Here is a 20,346-nt window from a genome sequence, read left to right on the forward strand (position 1 = left end):
ATCTTTCATTAATTCTCGAGCTCCTGATCAAGATTAATATGGGGTTTTCTATTCGGTAGGAGGGTATTAAGGTTGGGGTTGGCTCCTTCCTATCTTGCAATCTATTGGAAGGATACTTTATTCTCACTGGAAGATATTTCCTAAATAATGAAGATTTTTCTTTCTAGTTTTTTACTCCCTTTCTCGGTCCCCCCTTCTTTATGGTGGTCTGCTAGCAACTGTCTTAAAATTTGTGAAGATTACCATGTAATTGTTATTACTGTTGCAAGTCATTGCTTGTGTATTATATTTAAAATGATAAATAAAAAGTAAAAAAAAAAAAAAAAATGTAATCCAGGCTGGACAGAGAGGTGTGGCTCCAAGCATGGCTGGGTTTATTTAATGCTGGGCACCTAGCATTCAGTACAGTACCTAGATCTGGGGTAATGATGATTTGGTTAACGAACCATACACCTCTGGCAAAGGCACATTTCTGGCCTGGACCACAAAGAGAAAAGAAGCATTTAGAGATTGAGAGGGATTAAGCTGTTTGAGCTCTAGAAACTAACCGAACCGGTTCTGAATAACTATCGGATAAGTCCTCTATTAGTCCTTTCCTTTAACAGTGGTCCATTACAGATGAAGATTTACATCAAAAGATGTTTAAAGAAGCTGATTCTTTCTGAAATCTTTTTTCAGATGTTACTGGAACCTGCTGATGAATGATACTTTGGAAAGATTACTAGGAGACTTATCTGGTAAGTACAAGTCACTATTTGTGTCTCTTTCTCCTGTTGTCTCCTTTTACTTTTCCTGTCACTATTTGAGTATTTGATTTTGTTTTTTAATCTCCTCCTTTCTCTCTCTCTTTGATGTTCACTGTTGCCTTTTCTGTTCGTGAGTGTTCTTTCTTTTTCTTTAAAATTCTCTGACATTATAAATTGCTGTTGGTCTAGCTAGACATTCGGTTGGCCAAAGTGCCGGTGTACATTTAATCAGTGTCCTTATGTGAGTAATTTGAGGGTGACGCGCTGGTGTTAGGGTGGACTGGTTTTTTTGTCCTCTCACCGAGTCTGGGGTTCGAGGATAGGGGGCGCTGTTTGTGTTCGCTGCTTGATTAGCTGAGAGGCACTAATAGACTCTTATCTCGGAAACTTTTTAATCAAAATGTGCTGATCTTCTCCTGTGCTGTACTTTAAAGGAAAAACAGGATTCCTAACTATGCTAACACAAAGCTTTCTAGTCAGGGAAACTAAAATGTATGCTAAGTGTTGTCTCGCCAGCTTGGTGTCACTTAACACCAGCTATGGCTTCAAAAAACAAGTATTCCTATTTTTATTAAGACAAAGAGGGAGGCTTTGTCACGTACTGGAAGCACTAATTCAAACACAAAGAACATTTCCTCTCTGTGGGGCCGATGTAATAAGACCCGTGCTGAGATCCGCACTGATTTTTTTGCTTGGATTTTTTTGGGTGCGCGTGGCAAAAGCCAGCGGAAGCGCGTTATAACTGCCGCATGTGCTAATTAGATATGCGCATAAAATCCATGCACACAAGACATATGCACGCAGAAATGTGAGCTCATGGCCCCATGTAGTAAACTGCGCAGACACCCATCGGCATGTGAACACCCGCGATTGATTCTCGGCGCGAAAACCTTTAAAAAAAAAAAAAGAATAAATTAGTGGTTCAGAAGTTGATGTGAAGGTGAGTAGAGTAATATCTAACCCCTTTATGATCGGACTCGGACTACCGGCGAGAGCATGAAATGCAGGTCGGCAAAGCTGCCTTCTCTCTACCCATTCCGTCCGCTGCTTGGAAGACCCACAAAAGCATTAAAAAAAAAAACCGGTCTCCACACCGGCACTTTCACTTACCTCCTGCCCTGACCCAGGTACTAAAAACCCGCATTAAACAAATCTGCACCAACCCGATCTTCCTGCTAGCATGGCTTCTTGCATTGCCTGTATATAGCTAATCGCCTCCTTTGCATGTCATTAGCATACACCCGGGCAGAAAAACTGCGAGTCTGTAAGTGCGCTTGTACGTACTTTTTCCCCGCGCATAAAACCCTTATTACATACCCGTATAGGGCTTTGCATGGAAAACCACGCATACAAATGCATGTAGAGGCGTGCCCAAACCTGCGGCAGCTTCAGCGCACTTTATTACATCGGCCCCTGTACGTTTAAACTATCTCAATTCAAGGTCGTCACTGGGGTCTTAACGTTGAAAGCTATACAGATAATACAAGTGCAGCTTTGGATTGTGAGAGGACCTCTGTGTCCTGCCACTGCAAATTATCCTGCGCTTTTTCCTTCTCCAGACCTGCAAGAGTTTAATGTAGAAAACCTTTGAACCTTTTATACTGAAGCTGTATAAAAGGCAGGGATCACTATTTTCTCCCTCTCTGTGTTTTCTATTTCTGTTCACTGTTGTATAAAAAAAAATCACTTTCATATAAATCCTCCTTTTCTGAATTTAAAATATCAGGTTTACTTAATCTGCAATTTTTAGTACACAACCCAGTTTTAAGATCAGGAGTACTTATTTAAAGAGGAGGTAGGCTCTTTCCTTGCCTTCTCATACAGCACATTTATTTTATCTGGGATTTTACTGGAGATGACGACCATATCTCAGAACAATATTCCTTCCAGGAAATTAAAAGGGATTTTAGCTCCACATGATGATTTTTTTCAAAAGTGATACCTCTAACCACTTCCAGAATTCTTTAGCTTTTCACACTTTTTCTAACAAATGCCAAGAAAATATTCAGCAGCCTTGGCTAAAATGTGTTTATACGAGCCTGTCCTGTCTCTTACCTGGGCAAACGTCTTCAAATTTTCATTTAACCACTGTAATTTCACGTACACACATCCCGTTTAATCTTAAATGAGTTTATATCTTCCCTCAGTGTCCTTTTTCCAGTAAAAATGGCATGAAAACAGACTGTGAAAGAGTAGCTGCTCTGAGCTCCTCATCTGAGCTATGTCCCAGTTTCTCTCTGCATGTGCTGCTCCTCTCTCAAAATGGTGGGGCTCCTTTTACAAAAATGAAAGTAAAATCTCAGCACCTCTGTACTCCCTTCCCAGCCCAGGGAGGGGTGAAAGTTCTCACAGCCGTCTGCACACCTGCCCCATGCAGTAATATACTCAGTGAGAGAAATGGAAAAAGCATGCTGTTGTAAGCATGGATGGGCACTCGGGAACATGAGCCCCAATGCCTTGATGCAATATGCGCAACCCTGGGGCTGGCTGTGGCCCTCGCTGCTGGCGGGTGAATGCATCTGGGAATGGGCTAGCTGAAACAGGAATACTCTTGGTTTGGAAACTAGAACACTTGGCTTGGCATGGGAACACTCGGACATCCAACATGCACCAGGAACTGAGAACCAACAATGCAATGCTGGTCTCTGGGGGTAGCCCGCCAGCCCCTTGAAAGCCCTTTTGGACTGTTGCTTGGAAGCAGTTTGAGCGTGAGGACAGACAAAGGCAGAGGACTCAAGACAAGATGTGATGAAGGCTTGGACATGGCTCTGAAGACTTGGAAACAAGACAAAGGCTCAGGACGTTGGAAACATGACGAAGGCTATGAGAGAGTCCGGCGCCAGTGCGCGCCCTACACAGCCTGTGGGCTAGTCGCGGACCATGCCAATAATGGCGCGGGCACTCGTCACAGACTTGGAACAAGACGGAAGCTGGAACAAGAACTCTGAAGACCAGGAAAAGAACTCAGGAACTCGGAACTTGGACTCAGACTAGGAAGGACTTTTGAAGACTTGAACCAGCAATAAAGACTCTGTAGCCTCAGACAGGACGAAGGCTTGGAACCAGGAGCAAGACAAGGACTTGGATTCAGGAACAAGATAAAGCAACCCCAGGAACCAGGGGACCAGAAATATGGAACAAGAAACATGGAGGACCTTGAAAGCCCTAGCAGCCCCTTTTCAAAGGCCAGGAGCAAAGACTGAAGAGCCCTTTTATAGTGCTGCCAGGAGATGACATCATCGGGAGGTGCCCCCGCCGCGGGCCCTTTAAATATTTAGTTGATGCGAGCGTGCACACCTAGGGGGGGACTCTGGGTAAAAGCAACAGCCAGGCTGGAGTCGGCGACGTTCCGGGCCACAGGGAAGACAGCGGCAGTGCCTCTCTGCCGTATCAGGCGTCGGCGGCATCCCAGAAGGAGAGGCCAAGCAGAGGCGGCATCGGCGGCGACTCCTGCCGCGGAGAGCAGCAGCGTCTCAAGGCCACGAAAGAGCAAAGCTGGCGTCCGGTTGGCAGTGTTGGAGTCAGAAGGCGAGTAAGCCACTCGGCAAGCCTGTCCCACGAGCAGGGAGTGCAATATATGCCATATCCCAGCAATGCTTTCTTAAAACCCCAGGACTTGGGCCAATAAAAAAAAAAAACATCTTTGCCCCCTTATTTTTATATTTTAACATCTCGTTATAGGATCAATAGGGTAGGTACTGGGTTAAGAGGGTCAGCGCGGTACATTAGTGAATTTGAAAATTGCCCCGTAAAAGGTTTTCCATCAGTAAAAAGTGTTTTACCTGTGCAAACTGTCTGAAAATTGCAACCCCCCCCAATAAGTGGGTAAAAGTGTGTGCATAGTTCAGTAAGTTGTGTTCTTCTCCCCACATTGCAGTGGAGGGCGTCCAGGGGTGAGATTAGGTCGGGAGGGAAAGTGTGCAGAGCTTTGGATTTTCAAAAACTATACTCCTAGCTTTGGTGGGAAAAAGTATCCACTTTTCCCCAGGGGCAATTTCAGAATAAAAGCTTGCTCTGAGAACTGGTGCAAAGACCGCAGGCAAAGCGCACCCACAGACCTTTGCAGCTAAATGACAAAGAGGGTGGAAGGAAAATGTTTACTTCAGGCTGGCACAAAAACAGAGAAAGTTGCTCAATATAACAAAAAAAAAAAAAAAAAAGCTCAAGGGTGTCCTTGGCATTAAGTTTTTCTGTACAAGTTTATACTTTTTTTAAATTGAGAAAATTATCTTTTGATGATTGTTTAAAATATTTGTCAACTGCCGGCAGTGACGGGGGTGGGGAATCACTGGGAGCTGTGCTGAGGCCTCCATCCAGCTGTTCCTGCTTTGGTAATCCTGATGGAGCAGTGGGTGTTGGCCACTCAGAGCTGGGCTGACCTTCAAGATGACCGTGAAACCCTCTCTGAAAAACAATTTTGTGATTACTGTATAAGCTCTCAGATCTTTTGTACTAGTCCCTCCCCCGAAGCAGATGTGAAACAGATGTCTGAATACAATTGTGACTAGTAGAGACCAATAGGCTTCACCATTAGATAGGGAGGGTAGTTTATAACTCCCCACATAGCAGTAGATTGAGTGCTCCTAGAGACTTTACTGAATGTTTTCAAAGTGAAATTATGCACACAATATCGCATAAAGTTACACCTCCTCTATGAAGGTTATAACTTACGTAAGTAGGGGTGAAATATAAAAGTGTCACTTGCATTAAAAGTCCCATATACGAGTATACAGGACGTATATGAGCAATGCATATTTTAAAAGTCCCAAACTATGCATGTATGTGTGTGTGCATGAGTTAAAATAAACAATAACTTCACAAGAACTTCATGTAATGACTATGCTACAGCATTAACTGAAAAAAATCCAGAGGTTGAAACAGCAAATCACATACACCTGCCTTAACACATCGGATCACGTGAATGCACATGATAACTAGCCAACATTTGACACAGTATCAAAGATAGAGATTAACAAAATCATAACCAAACTAAAAACAGCTTCTCATCCACTTGACTTATCTCCTGCTTCTTCACTGAAACAAGTAAACCAAACCATATTCCCTACAATCACAATGCTAGCCAGCCTCGCACTTGCAGAAGGACATATGCCCCAAGGTCTAAAACAGGCACTAATAAAACCAATCTTAAATAATAAAGCAGGAAGATCTGATGATTGGGACAACTATCAACCAATCTCCAACTTAACCTTCATCACAAACATTTTTTAAAAAGTAGTTCTTAACCAATTAAAATCTCATATAGAAGACAATAAAATCTTATATCCTAACCAATTCAGATTTCGAAAAAAATCGCTCTATGGAAACTCTTCTACAGTTCCTAACTGACCCTATATTATGGGGCTTTGACTCTAACCTGGTGCTGATTGATCTCACAGCAGCCTTCGATACCGTTGACCATAACCTACTTTGCCAACAACTGAGAAACATAGGGATTGAAGGAAATGTATTTAAATGGTTCACCAAATTCCTTACAAATAGATCCTTCCAAGTTAAATTCAATAATCACTTATCTGATACATCTCAATGCTCTACAGGCGTTCCGCAAGGATCTGCACTATCTGCAACTCTATTTAATATATACATGCTGCCGTTATGCAAACTACTAACAGTTCTAGGAATAAACTTCTTTCTATATGCTGACGATCTGCAATTTTACATCCCACTAACAGAATCATTCAATAAAACAGCTTTGCTTATCTCTGAATATATGGTCACAATAAAAGAAAAGCTTGCACAAATGAAACTATCTATGAACCTCCAACAAAACTGAATTAATCTGGCTGAGCCAAAACCCACCAAGGATTGATCTCAGAAATTGCCAATTAACCCTATCAACTCAAGTGAGAGATCTCGGAGTTCAAATTGATAACTTAATGATGAAAACCCATATTAGCAAACTGATCAAATCTGGTTTGTACAAGTTACTAATCTTGAGCAGACTGAAACCTCTTCTAAACACAGCAGATTTCAGAACGGTTTTACAATCTCTAATATTCTCTAACCTTGATTACTGTAATTCCCTACTCCTGGGAATTCCATCCAGTCACCTAGAACCTCTTCAACTACTGCAAAATGCTGCAGCTAGACTAGTGTCTGGAAAACGGAAATATGACCACATCACCCCAATGCTGATTGCTCTACATTGGCTCCTTGTACAATCAAGAATAATTTATAAAGTTCTCACCATAACTTTCAATAACATTAATCCAATAACGAACTGTTGGGAATAACATTTAAAAACTACATATTCCACCTCAAACACTCAGATCACAAAACAAAAGCCTCATAGAAATCCCGACCATAAAAAACTCTCATCTAACACAAACAAACTAGAGAGAAAGCGATGTCAGTTGCTGGACCAAAACTGTGGAACTCCATGCCAGAGGACCTGCAAACTATAACAGACAATAAAAAATTCAAGAGTGAGTTGAAGACCTGGCTATTAAAAAATGCCTACAGTCTGGCAGATGCCTCCAGTTCTCCACGAGTCAGAAAACCTAAAATGTACTGATCTTTACCCCTACCCCTACCCCCTCTTAGCCCAGTTCTGTTTTTCTAAATGTACCTGTCTTTGAATCCACACATTACATCTAAATATCTCCCTAGGTTAGGATCTGTACATACGTTTCCATTATTTATTTATGCATGCCTAACCTGTACATTGTTATGAACTAGTGATTTTTACATGGAATGATGGTATATAAAACATATAAATAAATTGAACAGGAAGCCAAACAGGGCTGGGTATGAGAACCTAGCAGGCCCAGAGGCTATAAGGCAAGGCAGAGAGGCCCAGAGAGTAAAGCAAGGAGGCCTAGGAGGACAGAGAGCTAGGCAAGGGGGCCTGGGAGGCCACAGGGTGAAGGAGGAGAGCAAGAGAGGCCACTGGGCAAGGCAGAAAGCCTGGGTATGCTGCAAGGAAAGTCAGGAGGCCTGGGTAGGCCACAAAGCAAGACAGGAATGAGAGAATAAGGTGGCCAGGTCAGGAAGCTAAGGTGACTCGATGAAGAGGCACGGAGGTTCTGGCAAGGCAAGGTTAAATGGAGCTGGAGCTTGGGTGTGGTATGAGCAGTGACAAGGAGCTTGGCAGGGATGGAGGTGAGGCTCGCTGAGGACCCCTGTTGGAAGGAAGGCTGTACAACAGGCTCAACCTGGGTATGAAGAACTTGCGAAACAGGCAAAACCGTGACAGCCCATGTGCTACTTTGGAGTGGCAAGGTCACCTGGCAGGAGACCATTACGTTGGTGTGGCAGGAAGTGATCCTGTAACTAAGATCTGCCTCCAAGTGATGTTTTATTCTCTCACACCGAAAATGTGTCTTCAGGGGTCCATGACCAGTCAGGAAGGGTTAGGACAGCTGTTGTAGAGGGTGATTCGATCGTTCGGAAAGTTATAAGAAATTGCCATACTAGGTCAGACCGAGCATCCATCAAGCCCAGCATCCTATTTCCAAAAGTGCCCAATCCAGGATACAAGTAACTCATTCAGTCACTTTAAGGCCCATACCAAAGGGGCTCGGTTTATTTATGTCACTTTTGCAGAATTCCCTCCCAGGCAGCTCCGGTTTCGGAGCTGCCTGGGAGGGAACGGGGGCGGCAGTGCGGCTTGGCGCGCAAGGTGCATAATTGTGCACCCCCTTGCATGCGCTGACCCCTGATTTTATAACTTTGTGCGCATCTGCGCGCACAAGTTATAAAATCGGGCATACATGTGTGCGCGCCGGGTGGCGCGCTCATTGGTACACCTGCGCGCTGCTTTGAAAATCTACCCCTAAGCTTTTATTTGCAATTACCCAGAGATTTTTCTGTATTTATAGCCCTCTCCCAGCTCACTTAACTCAATCGCATCTCACTTAGCCCAAGCCCAGTTATAGTCCTGTGTGTGTGTGTGTGGTTGGGGGGGGGAGAGAGCGCACAAGCGGGCTCTCTCTGCTGTTACAGGATGACTGGGACTCCCAAACGTTGCTGCACCAGTTTCCCCAGAGCCAGAGAACAGAAGCCTGGCATGGAATCGAGCCCAGATCCTCTGCATGACAGCACATAGCACTTTCTAGTGAGCCACTAGACTGGGCCTATTACTGTTTCCAATTGAAATGTGATGTCCACATAGACGCTGAATCAGTCAAAGCCCTTCTGAATAGGAAATGTGTGTGGACAGAAATAATGTGAGGATTGATCTCTGATTATAAGTCCTTGCAAGAAGGGATTGTTCCACAGTCTTTCAAAAAGGCTATAGTTGGTCCAGTACAGAAAAATGTTTGTCCATAGGCCTGGTAACAAACTATTATCCAATTTCAATTATTTCAACAATGGGAGAGATTTTGTAGAAATGTGTATTTAGGTAGCTGGATGAATTTCTTTTGGATAATCAGATTCTGGATGCTAGACAATACAGTTTCAGGGTACAGCAGGATACTGAAACCTTATTATCCCTTCTGAAGTTTCTTTTCGGCGAGCTTGATCATGGGCACTCTGTGATTTTAGTTCAACTTGATCTTACAGAAGCTTTTGATATTTTAGACCATAGGGTTTTAATATCGAGTTAGATTCTATAGCGATGGGTGGGTTAGTTTTATAATGGCTTCACTCTTTTCTCACAGAAAGGGTGCAGGTGTGCAGGGAGGTAAAACACTGCTCTGACTGGGCCCCCTTCACACGTGACGTTGCACAGGGATTCTTACTCTCTATTATACAGGGATTGGGGATTGTTTTCCTTATATATGCAAATGACATCGAATTTTATGTTCCAGTGACTGCCCTTTTTTAGGACCTGTATGGAGGCAGGAATACCTGGTTTAAGAAGAATAGGCTGGTACTTAATGTAGGGAAAAATTCCGGATTATGAATAAGTAAGTCCCTAACTGATTGTCCGCCAAGTGTGGACAACAAAGAGACTAGGATTAATGAGGTTTCTGAGGCACAAAACGTGGGTATTATCTTGGATTCTCAACTAACCCTGAATAAATAGGTAGTTAAGTAGTCCTTTTTTACAAGCTTAAATAAAGCCACTTAAATTAATCCTACCTGCAGATCTGTTTAGAACAGTTCTCCACATCTTATTTAATGGGCATTTGGATTACTGTAACAGCCTATACAGGGGCCTCCCAAAGAATTAACTTAGAGTCCTGCAATTGATTCAACGTTCATCTGCCCGGTTGTTAACGGGGATTGGTTGTAGAGCGCATATAACTCCAGTGATGCTTGGGGCTCCCCTGGCTATGGATCTGCTAACAGATACGAATCAACGGGATGATTTGAGTACATCAATTATTGGCAGAGAAATTTCTGCAAACTCTTTGTTCATCTGGTACAAATATGGTGTAAGCACTTTCGTTTCCATCTAAGTCTATAATGACATATGAAGAACTGCCATGGCTCCTGGTATCTCTGCTAAGGCTGATATACTACTTAAAATAATAATAAAAAACAATAGTTCATGAGGAATGAAGACTCCAGGGGCACCATCACATCTCCTATGACGTCTACAAAACTCTTTAGAAGCAATGTTCCCATACTACGTAAACCTCTGCACCAAGCCTGAACGTGCCATCCCAGTCATAAACCTGCAGAACTGGGTCAGCTATTGCTGCTAGGGATGTAAATCGTTTTTCTATCGAACTGAAATATCGTACGATATTTCTAAATTCGTTAATATATCAGGGAAAAAAAAAAAAGAAACTATCACTTCCCCTCCCCCCCCAATGAATTTTTGTAAAACTTGTTTTTCGGGTTAGCGCACGCTAATGGGAGTTAGTGCGCGCTATCTCCCGATAGCGCGCACTAACAAAAAACGGTTTATTTTTTTGTTACGTTTTGCTATTTTTGTTAGGGCGCACTAACCTGAAAAACGATTTTTCACTAAAAACCCCCCCCCCCCAAAAAACAGGGATCCACGGGAAAACGAGATTTTCCCACTGCCAGACGACCCCGAAAACGATTGGGCACCCAATTCACATCCCTAATTGCTGCAACAATGTTGGCCCCAGATAGCGCAGAGAAGAAGGAATTTAGTTAAGAGGAAATGTTGTTTAGCACCTGTACAATAAAATCCCTTGACAGTCTGCTGCTTTACTATACGCCTCGTCCCCTTTTAGTGTAACATCCCTTCCCAAGCTCCTCTAGCCTATGCTATGTATCTCCACACTCCTTCCCAGAATCCACAGCAACCCTGTCTTAATATCCTCTCTCTTACCGTAATACCCCTTCCCAGACTCCTCTGCATTCCTGAGTCCTCTGCACCTTCATTCCAGACCCTAACAGCCAGTGCGAATAGTTTGTCTAGTGTGCTGAGCTTGCTTGTATGGGACTCACTTTTGGGGAGATGCAGGAGGGTCCCTGGGCAGTCTATTAATGCAGCAGAGCAAGCTGTTGGCTTTCACCTTTCAGTTCTATGAAGCGTGCATACTTTTATGTACATACAGTATGTTGTATGTCTGTAAATATGTGTGTGTGCGCACTGGTAAGGCCATGTGATGTGGAAAGGGAGAAATGACAAAAGTTGAATAGCACTGGAGACAAGTGAGCCAAAGTGCATGACATTACCAGTGACTAATCGGCCACCCGGAAGAGCAGGCGGCTTGTTAGAGAGTTTCAGTACAGTTTGCCTTCTCTGCCTCTCCTTTCATTTCCAGGCTAATCTGTGAAGGACAGATTTATTTATCTGATTTAATATTTTATAAGAGAATACCTTCCTCTTTCCCTCAGAAATGCCAGCGCTTTCTCGGAAATGCTAATAGAATTCTGCAAAAGGTCATTTCACTCTATATCCTTCCTTGCTCTTAAGTCTGAGCAGACAGCAGCCCTGCCACTGCTCCAACATGTTCCAAAGAAGATATTTATCCATGCGCACCTCACATTTTTTCTAAGAAATACTACAGCTTTGGCCATGGGAGGACAACTTTTGAAAATGATTGGGGTTTGCTGAAGTCAACACGAATTACAGTGGCCCCAGCAAAAGAGAAAAAAAAAACCACAGTGGGTCGTGTGACTGACCAGGCTATTATTTATATTTTTGTATTTATTTTATTTATTTATTTATTTATTTAAGGTTTTTATATACCGGCAATCATGAGGACATATCTTGCTGGTTTACATGAAACGGGGTGCATTAAATACATCAAACTAAAACTGTGGTGATCGAAGGAAACAGTTACAATTAACAAGGGTCACAGAACTTGGAGAAGAAGGAAGAGATAGGAAAGAATAACTGGTTAGACAAAATACAAATTAAATTAATTAAATACTATGTACAAATGGTATTGTTAATGGTTGAATGTTTTGGGGAGTCCTTGGATTGAGTCCTTGGATTGTGTCATTAGATTGTGTCTGGGAAAGCTTGCTTGAATAACCAAGTCTTAAGTCCTTTCCTAAAAGTTACTGATTTATATTCCACTTATTGCTGCCTAGCAGTACGAAGCAGATTACAATAAAGCACATAAAATGCAATTCCAGGATACAAATCTGCACAATACACAAAAATGGAACTGTGCCTGTATTTAAATGTGCAAAGAGACGCATGTAATATGGATATGGGAAAGACTCATGTGGCCAAAAGAAAAGCTAGGGAAGTGCTCAGAGTCCCACCAGTCACTCTTCTCCCCAACCCTAACTCATTCCCACCAGTCTCCTCTCCCTGCTGTATCTCCCACCCCTTACAGCCATCCATACCACAGTCTCTTCCTCCACCCAATGCTCTCTCTCGGCTCCCTCCTAATCTTCTTCCTTTTTTTTATCCTCCAGCCTGTGCTGCGGCCTCCTCTTTCTTTGGCTGCCGCTGACTCTGGCACTGGCGTCAGCCCCGCGGTCTCTCTCTTTTCTTTTTTGGCCACCACTGACCCGTGGCTTCTTTCTCCGCCACCATCAGCCTGGGCTCTGGCACGCGGCCTCTTTCTTGTTCGTCGGCCGCCACCAGCTCCAGCAGCGGCCTATTTTTTTTTTTTCCCTTGGCTGCTCCCGCGCTCTTCTTTAAATTTCTTGGCCACCGGCCACCTGAGCGCTGGAGGTAGCCCACTGCCTCTTTTTTTCCCCCCACTGCCGCCGGTCTGGGCTCCGGAGGCGGTCCACGGTCTCTCTCTTTGTCCCCCACGTCGCCAGCACTGCAGGTTTTCCTGCCTGCAGAGTTGCTTGCCTGAACGAAGGGTGAGAAGGCGGTGGCAGGAAGGTGTCAGGGGGGGGCAATTTTGCCGCCTCAAAATCTTGCCGCCTGAAGCGGCCGCCTCGCCCCGCCTCATTATAAAACCTGCCTCTGTCCCCCGATGACCTAGAAATCGCTGGTCAGCCTTCCTACTCTCTCCGGGTGCGCAGGACGTCCTAACGGAGCGCAGCTTTCAAAGTTCACTCACGTGGCTTCCAGCGTGCGCGCGACGAAGCTGCGTTTACAAGCCGGCGTGCTTACTGCCACGGCGTGCTAGAAACGTGCCATCCTATTACGATGGCAGCAGAAGGAGCGAGCCTGGTAAGGCTGCTCGCTTTTCAGCCTGGCTTGCAACCTCTTTAACGAGGCCTTCATGTATTTTTCATTCGGACTCCTTAATGAAGTTTGGAGTGGCTGTAATGTTTATTTAATAAAGCTTACTTTGCTCTCGTTAGCCTTCTCTGTTTTCTGCTTTCTTGTGCTGATGAATTTTACTAATATATCGATTTGGTTCGCCTTCCTTTCTAACAGGGTTTTGGATAAATGTTATGTTCTGTTGTCCTATGTCAGTGTTGGCGATGGTCCCCCATCTTTTTGGAAGGGGGGGGATGTTAGGCAGATCAACACCTTGCAGGCCCTGATAGGCCCTGCTTGGAGCAAAGTGAGGCCTGAGTGAGTTTGATATAAATCTTTATCACCATTATTTGTGTACTGCAGAGACGATCCTTGTTCCCTGGAGCTCACAATCTGGTACAGACAAAATAGAGGAGAGAAACAAAATACAAGTGAGGCTTTGAGTTAATGTGGAATTGGGAAAATAACGCGGGAACTCAAAACACATCCACTCCACTGTCTGGAAACCCTTAAAAGGGACATTTGGAAAAGAAATAAGAGAAAAGTCCCAGTGCTCTGCATTCAGTCTTTTTTTTTTTTTTCCAAGAGGGTTAAGATGTTAAAAAAAAGTTCATATTTTTGACAACATTAACGCTGAATGCTCCAGTTTGGAAAATCATTGTGTTCCAGTGGCAGAGGCATCTCTCAGAACCATGCCCACGACGCGCTGATTTAACTGGAGACTTGGATAAATACGAGTGTGGATTCCAGGGTAGCCCCCATCCTGGTCAGCTCTTGGACATGGACCACCCAAGGCCCCATGACCTCAGGGTTTTGTCTTTCCACGGGACTCTTCTGAAGTTACACCAAAAATCATTCTTCACTCCACTTCTGTTCAAAATAATCTTTTCTGAAACTTGTGGCAGGAAATAAATCTAAAGTTCAACAGAACGCTAGACGGCAATGCACCACGTTGTACACAAAGTCCAAAAAAAATCTCAGTCTCTTTCACACATGCCTTCCCATAAAGGTAAGCTCTTCAGGAAAGGTACCCTTCCACCCTGTACCCCATCAATACTTTACGGGGGACAAAATCTTCTTTTCTCTTCCTCTATTTCTCTCTTGTTTCTCAGTGGAGCCTCTGCTTGCTGGATCTAATCAGTCAGCATTCCTGAAGGTTTTCTTGGGCAGGCAACTTCTCTGTGGAACTTCCCAAGACAATGCTCTCAAGTCCGTCTCTGGAAAAATCCTTCCTTTCTGGGATTCCTCAGACCAGGGTTTCTTTCACAAAACACTTCTCTTCTGAACTCTCCTGGGCTCTGGAACTTCTCTCTCCTTTCAGGCACCCCCTTGCCCAAACAGACATCACTCCATCAGGCCCTGTCCCCGAGGAGGGAGTCTATAGAGGTTCTCTATATATATAGTATGTGTCGCACATACTGACTCTCTCTCTCTCTCTCTTTCATTGTATTATTTTCTCCCACTGTGTCACATCCTGTCTGTCCCTTCTTGCTCTCTTTGTCTGACTCTCACACGTTCAGAGCTACAACTTGATTTCCTGATTTCTTGGACACATCAAAGATAGCGCTGTAATCGTAATTGGATATATTTGCAAAAAGGGGAAAAACCCCCCCCCCCAACCTTTTAACTCAGAACTTTAAAAAAGGCATCAAATTAGAACAATTTTCCTGGGCTACTGAATCTGCCAAGCTGTTTGGAATATGGAGCAGTGTTGTCAAGTTCCTGGATAGATGAAAGGGAGCAGCGAGTTCTTTTGACATAGTGCTAGGGAACAGAGAGAGATACCACGAATCACGCCATAAGCCTGCAGCAGCTCTTAATATCAAAGCTGGGCCCAAGAGTGTAGAATCACTGCTCTGGGAGTTAAGAAATGACGAAGTGGTACAAAGTGACTCTTACTAATGCTAGGATAATGGGTAGAAGATACAAAATCAATCTGAAGTTTAAACAAATTTCTAGAAGCTGTACTGGTCTTTACGATACCTTTTATTAGCTTAATGTAAGAATTATCCAAAGATATTGTACATGAGTTTTCAGGAGCACATAGGTCTCTTTTTCACAAACGGACAGGAAAGGCGTTCTTTGTCTTGGGTCCGTCTACCAACGTCATATTTCTTTCTACTAACGAGCATATTTCAGTGTGCATGAGTTGACCTCAAGACCAAAACGTGTTATATTGTCTGCCTCTTACCCAGGGACAGGTTTAGGATTTTGCTGCACCTAGGAAACTCTTGGGGCTTTTACCCCTCTCCCCATCATCTCCTCTTCCAGGGTAGAAGGAGGCAGGACTCTGCAGGGAACCTTCCCAGCCAGCTGCCCCTACATGTTTGCCGCCCGAGGCACAGGTATAATAGTGGGTGCCTACTGACAAATGCAGGGCTGCTCTTACCGCAGTCACTGGTCTCAGGTGTGGTAGAATAGCCCCATCTTGCCATCTCAGCTTCTGATCTCCTGCCTTGACTATGGAGGCAATTTAGACTCTTTTAGGTAGTGCGTTCCTTCTCTGCCCTTTCAGTGAGCTGCCTGGTCACTCCCATACCCATAGTAATCCAGTGGAAAGATCTCCAAGCTGCGCCTGCCACATTTTCTCACGGGCAGTCAGAGATGTAGTGTTAATGACTTCTTTTGTCATAGGGAAGATCCTGCATGAGTTCAGGCACTTTATTTGCAGCAGTGGAACTGCACAGAGAGTTTCTAATGGCCTCTTTTTGTCTGCCCTTGTCTCTTCAAATGCTCTACAATGCTATTCCAGGCAGGGCTGGGTTTTTGAATGGCGCCCATAGGTGGAGGACCAGGGGCAGGAAATTTTGCCGCTGGAAATGATTCTTATGCCTAATTCTGGCCCTTATTCCAGACAGGATATTCAAACTGCTGAGATTATTTGGTTTAAGCCTGTGATAAATTGGTAGCTGTCATTCAGCACTGGGTTGATTATCATTAAATAAGAACATAAGATTTGTCAGACTGGGTCAGACTAAGGGTCCATCAAGCCCAGCATCCTGTTTCCAACAGTGGCCAAGCCAGGTCACAAGAACCCAAAAGGTCCATAGGTTTTATGCTGTTTATCCTCTTAACCTCTTTAGCCTTTTCCTCATAGGAGAACTGTACTATCCCCTTTATCATTTTTAAATTTTGATTTATATTCTGCCTTTCAGGCACTTCAAAGCAAATTGCATTCAGGTACATTTGGTCGTCCTTCTGTGTACCTTTTCTGATTCTGCTATATCTTCTCCATGATGTGACAAATCCAAAAAATAAATAAATAGAATTGCACACAATACTCAGAATATGATCGCACCATGGAGCGCTTCCCCGTTCCTTTCCTATTAATTTCTAGCATTCTATTTCTGTTCTTGGCTACCACTGCACACTGAACAGAGGATTTCATCATATTCATGATGACGCCTAGATGCTTTTCCTAAATGGTGACTCCTAATGTTGAACCGTGCATTATGTAGCTATAATTTGGGTTACTGTTCCCTAAGTGCAACACTTGCATTTGTCCACATTAAATTTCATTTGCCATTTTCATGCCCAATCTTTCAGTTTTGTATGGTCCTCTTGCAGTTTCTCACATTCCTCTTGTGATTTAACTACTTTGAATAATTTTGTGTCATCTGCAAATTTGATCGCCTCACTTGTTGTTCCCATTTCCAGGTCAAATATAAATATGTTAAAAATTTGGTCTTAGATTTGATTCTTGGGGCACTCCACTATTCTCCTTTCTCTGTTGATAAAACTGATCATTTAGCCCTACTCTCTGTGATCCTCTCTTCTCAGTGGGAGCACTGAGAAGAGAGGATCACCTTGCTGGTGGTTGAAAAGAATCTGTAAGTAGAGCTTGGGGAAATTTTAGAACTTAGTGTTGGGGAGAAGTAAACTATTGGGAATATTCTTTAGTGTGTTTCTTATCTGTATTAAATAGCTAGTTGGAAGGCAGGCAAAACACAGGAGTTTTTGTCTGTCACACGTCACCTAGATAGGATTTTAGACAGTGATGGGGAGGAGTCAACTGTCGTGATACATGTGGGCACCAATGAGATAGGAAAATGTGGGAGGGAGGTTCTGGAAGCCAATTTAAGCTCTTAAATAGAAAGCTGAAATCCAGAACCTCCAGCGTAGCATTCTCTGAAATGCACCCTGTTCCACTTACAGTTCCCCAGAGGCAGGGAGAGCTCCAGAGTCTCAATGCATGGATGAGACGATGGTGCAAGGAAGAGGGATTTGGTTTTGTAAGGAACTGGGAAACCTTTTGGGGAAGGGGGGAGTCTTCTGAAGTGATGGGTTCCCACCTTAACCAGGATGGAACCAGGCTGCTGGCACTAACCGTTAAAAAGGAGATAGAACAGCTTTTAAATTAAAGCAAAGGGGAAAGCCGACAGTCGCTCAAGCAGCACATGGCTTGGAGGGAGATATCTGCAAAGGATAATAATGAAACAGAGTTAGTGCATCCCAACAGAGAGGTTCCAATAATAAGAAAAATAGTCGAAGTGCCAATAAATAAAGACTCACCTGAGCTAAAAGATTCCAATTTATCCCTGTCAACTGAAAAGCAGAATGTTAATACAAACAAAAAACACATCATGAAATGTTTGTACGCTAATGTCAGAAGTCTAAGAAGTAAGATGGGAGAATTAGAGTGTATAGTAGTGAATGATATCACACTCGAATGCACCTGAATTCTTACATATTTCAGAGGGATTCCAAAACCAATATATAATTTTGACCACACAATCACCTCATCAAATGTTATTTTCTTCGGTTCAAACTGTAGAATTAAATATCCCAATTGGGTATCTTGTTAAGATATTTTTATAACTTTTTTTTTTTTTTTTTTTTTAGAGACAAAAGTTTTTGTGAAACAAAATTTTTTTAGCTGGCGAGGAAAGTTTCATACTGGCTTTTATCCCCAACCGGGTGATATCTCTTATATGTAATCATGAACAAACCTCCACCAGCCAATTGTTTTTCTGTGAAAATTTATGTGCGCAGATTAAAAATCTGCCATTTCAATGTAAAATTGCAAAAATACATTTTTTTTCTTTTCAAAAGAATTAAGCTGTAACTGCACAATTATTCCTTGAATTTTTACAAACAGCTCTCGCCGACTTATTTAAATGCATGCCGACTTATCTGCACAGCCATTCCAGTTCCCAACGTGGCCGCATTTCAAATCCTTCACAGATTTTTCCTCAGGGATTTAGATTTTTTTCACAAAAAGTTGGAATCTTCCTTGTACAGAACAAACTTTGACTCGTGTTATCACTCCATTGCGGCAGTTCTACTATGAATTACAAGATCTTGTTTCACAGCAGCACAGACATCTGTGTCCCAAAGCTGAGCCTGACCTGTGGCCCCTCACGGGACTCCCCCCGTGGGCGTGATCAGCTGCCACAGTGTCCAAGGGTCCATCCAAAACCTTACAAACAATAACACATGGTTAAAAGGTGAGGTGAAAGAGGCTAGTTTAGCCAAAAGAACTTTCTTCAAAAATTGGAAGAAGGATCCATCTGAAGAAAATAAGAAAAAGCATATGCATTGGCAATTTAAATGTAAAACATTGATAAGATAGGTAATAGAGAATTTGAAAAGAAGTTGGCCTTAGAGGCAAAAGCTCATAATAAAAACTTTTAGAAATATATCTGAAGCGGAGATCAAGATGGCCGCTGACTGAGGAGGATGCACAGACGCTCTTCTCTGTGAATCCCTTGGACTTTTGTTTCCTATAAACAAAATACAATACCACATACCAAAAGAAAAGCTAAACTCCGGCCAATACTGGCATCTTCACCTGTATTAGAACAACCACCACCATGGATAGATGCGTTTTTTTCATCACCCCTACTTCAAGCACTGGAAGGTGGAACCGCATCAGCTACCGGCATAGAGCGAATGTCTGAGTTGCTGGCAGAAGAGACATCGTTGAGCCCCGGTGAGCCGACTGTTCCAACGCCACCATTCAAGACTTCGGATGATGATTCTGATTTGACAATTTCGCCATCTTCCTCGACTGGAGAGGTAATACTGGAGAAAAGATTGGAGGCCCTGAGAAGAGATGCCATTTTGCTGCCGCCTTCGGGGAGTCCCCTGATTCGGGATTCCACGAGCCCCACAGTAGCTCTCCATAAGCCTGAAGCTTTGAAAAGTCGCAGGAACCCCATGGAATCAGGAGTAAAAGAGTCTAAGGTATGCCCAACGCTGAGATAGTTGTTAAACAAACCATCTGTGCTAACACTAGACTCTATATGGACTGCTTTGTCTTCTTTAGAGAAAGTCATATTATCTTTTTCTTAGTATAATTGAAAATCCAAGTAATGCCCCACCGTAACATATCACTATAGATAAAGAAACTATTCCAATCATTAAACTAGCGTGAAATTTAGGAATTTTGTTGGACTCAAATCTGTCTCTATCTCACCATATCTCAAGAACTGTCAAAAATTCTTTCTTCAAAATACATCTGTTAAAACATTTGCGACCATTGTTGTTTTTCCAAGATTTTCGATCCGTACTTCAATCTCTAATCTTTTCAGGTTTAGACTATTGTAATGGCTTGTATCTCGGTTTACACGAATCAGTAATCAAACCATTACAGTTAATCCAGAACGCTGCAGCACGGATTCTTACTGGTACTCCTATAAAAACACATTTCTCCAATTCTGTATAACTTGCACTGGTTATCTATCAAATATAGGATTTCGTACATAATAACTATAATACATTCATTGTTAAACAATTCTGAATTCATCTGGCTATGTACGAACTTACGAATTTACAAACCATCGAGAGAACTATTAATAAAATGATGAAGATGAATGATTGGTTGGTGTCATTTTCAAAGTCACACAACGTCAGGCTTGCTGACACCTTCATAGGCTAAAACTATAAGTGACATTTGCGTTCCACATTTTGTTGTTTTGGATTGGTAATTGAAATCTCCCATTATTATTACACTGCCAAATTGGTTAGCTTCCCTGATTTCTCTTAGCATTTCATCATCTATCTGACCATTTTGTCCAGGTGGACGGTAGTATACTCCTATCACTATACTCTTTCGGATAGTAGAAAGACTAGGGGGCACTCCATGAAGTT

At 43.0% G+C, this 20,346-nt stretch overlaps 1 protein-coding gene and 1 long non-coding RNA gene across 3 annotated transcripts in view; one reads left to right on the top strand and one right to left on the bottom strand.

The window, feature by feature from the left end:
• The window catches only part of LOC115074784, a 90,505-nt gene that overhangs the window by 39,300 nt on the left and 30,859 nt on the right, over positions 1 to 20,346 (top strand). The window contains exon 3 of the long non-coding RNA XR_003852342.1: positions 679 to 737. This is a non-coding gene — a long non-coding RNA (uncharacterized LOC115074784). The remainder of the gene's footprint in view (positions 1 to 678; positions 738 to 20,346) is intronic.
• The window catches only part of LOC115074783 (mucosa-associated lymphoid tissue lymphoma translocation protein 1-like), a 99,708-nt gene continuing 97,390 nt past the window's right edge, over positions 18,029 to 20,346 (bottom strand). Inside the window, exon 16 of one of the 2 annotated variants that reach the window (XM_029574607.1) lies at positions 18,029 to 18,673. In XM_029574607.1, coding sequence (XP_029430467.1) covers positions 18,539 to 18,673 — 135 coding nt within the window. In that variant the 3' untranslated portion in view covers positions 18,029 to 18,538. The remainder of the gene's footprint in view (positions 18,674 to 20,346) is intronic. The other variant, XR_003852341.1, reaches the window with a different exon arrangement.

Source organism: Rhinatrema bivittatum, chromosome 13 (genome assembly GCF_901001135.1).
Source record: "Rhinatrema bivittatum chromosome 13, aRhiBiv1.1, whole genome shotgun sequence".
In the NCBI taxonomy this organism is placed as follows: Eukaryota; Metazoa; Chordata; class Amphibia; order Gymnophiona; family Rhinatrematidae; genus Rhinatrema; species Rhinatrema bivittatum.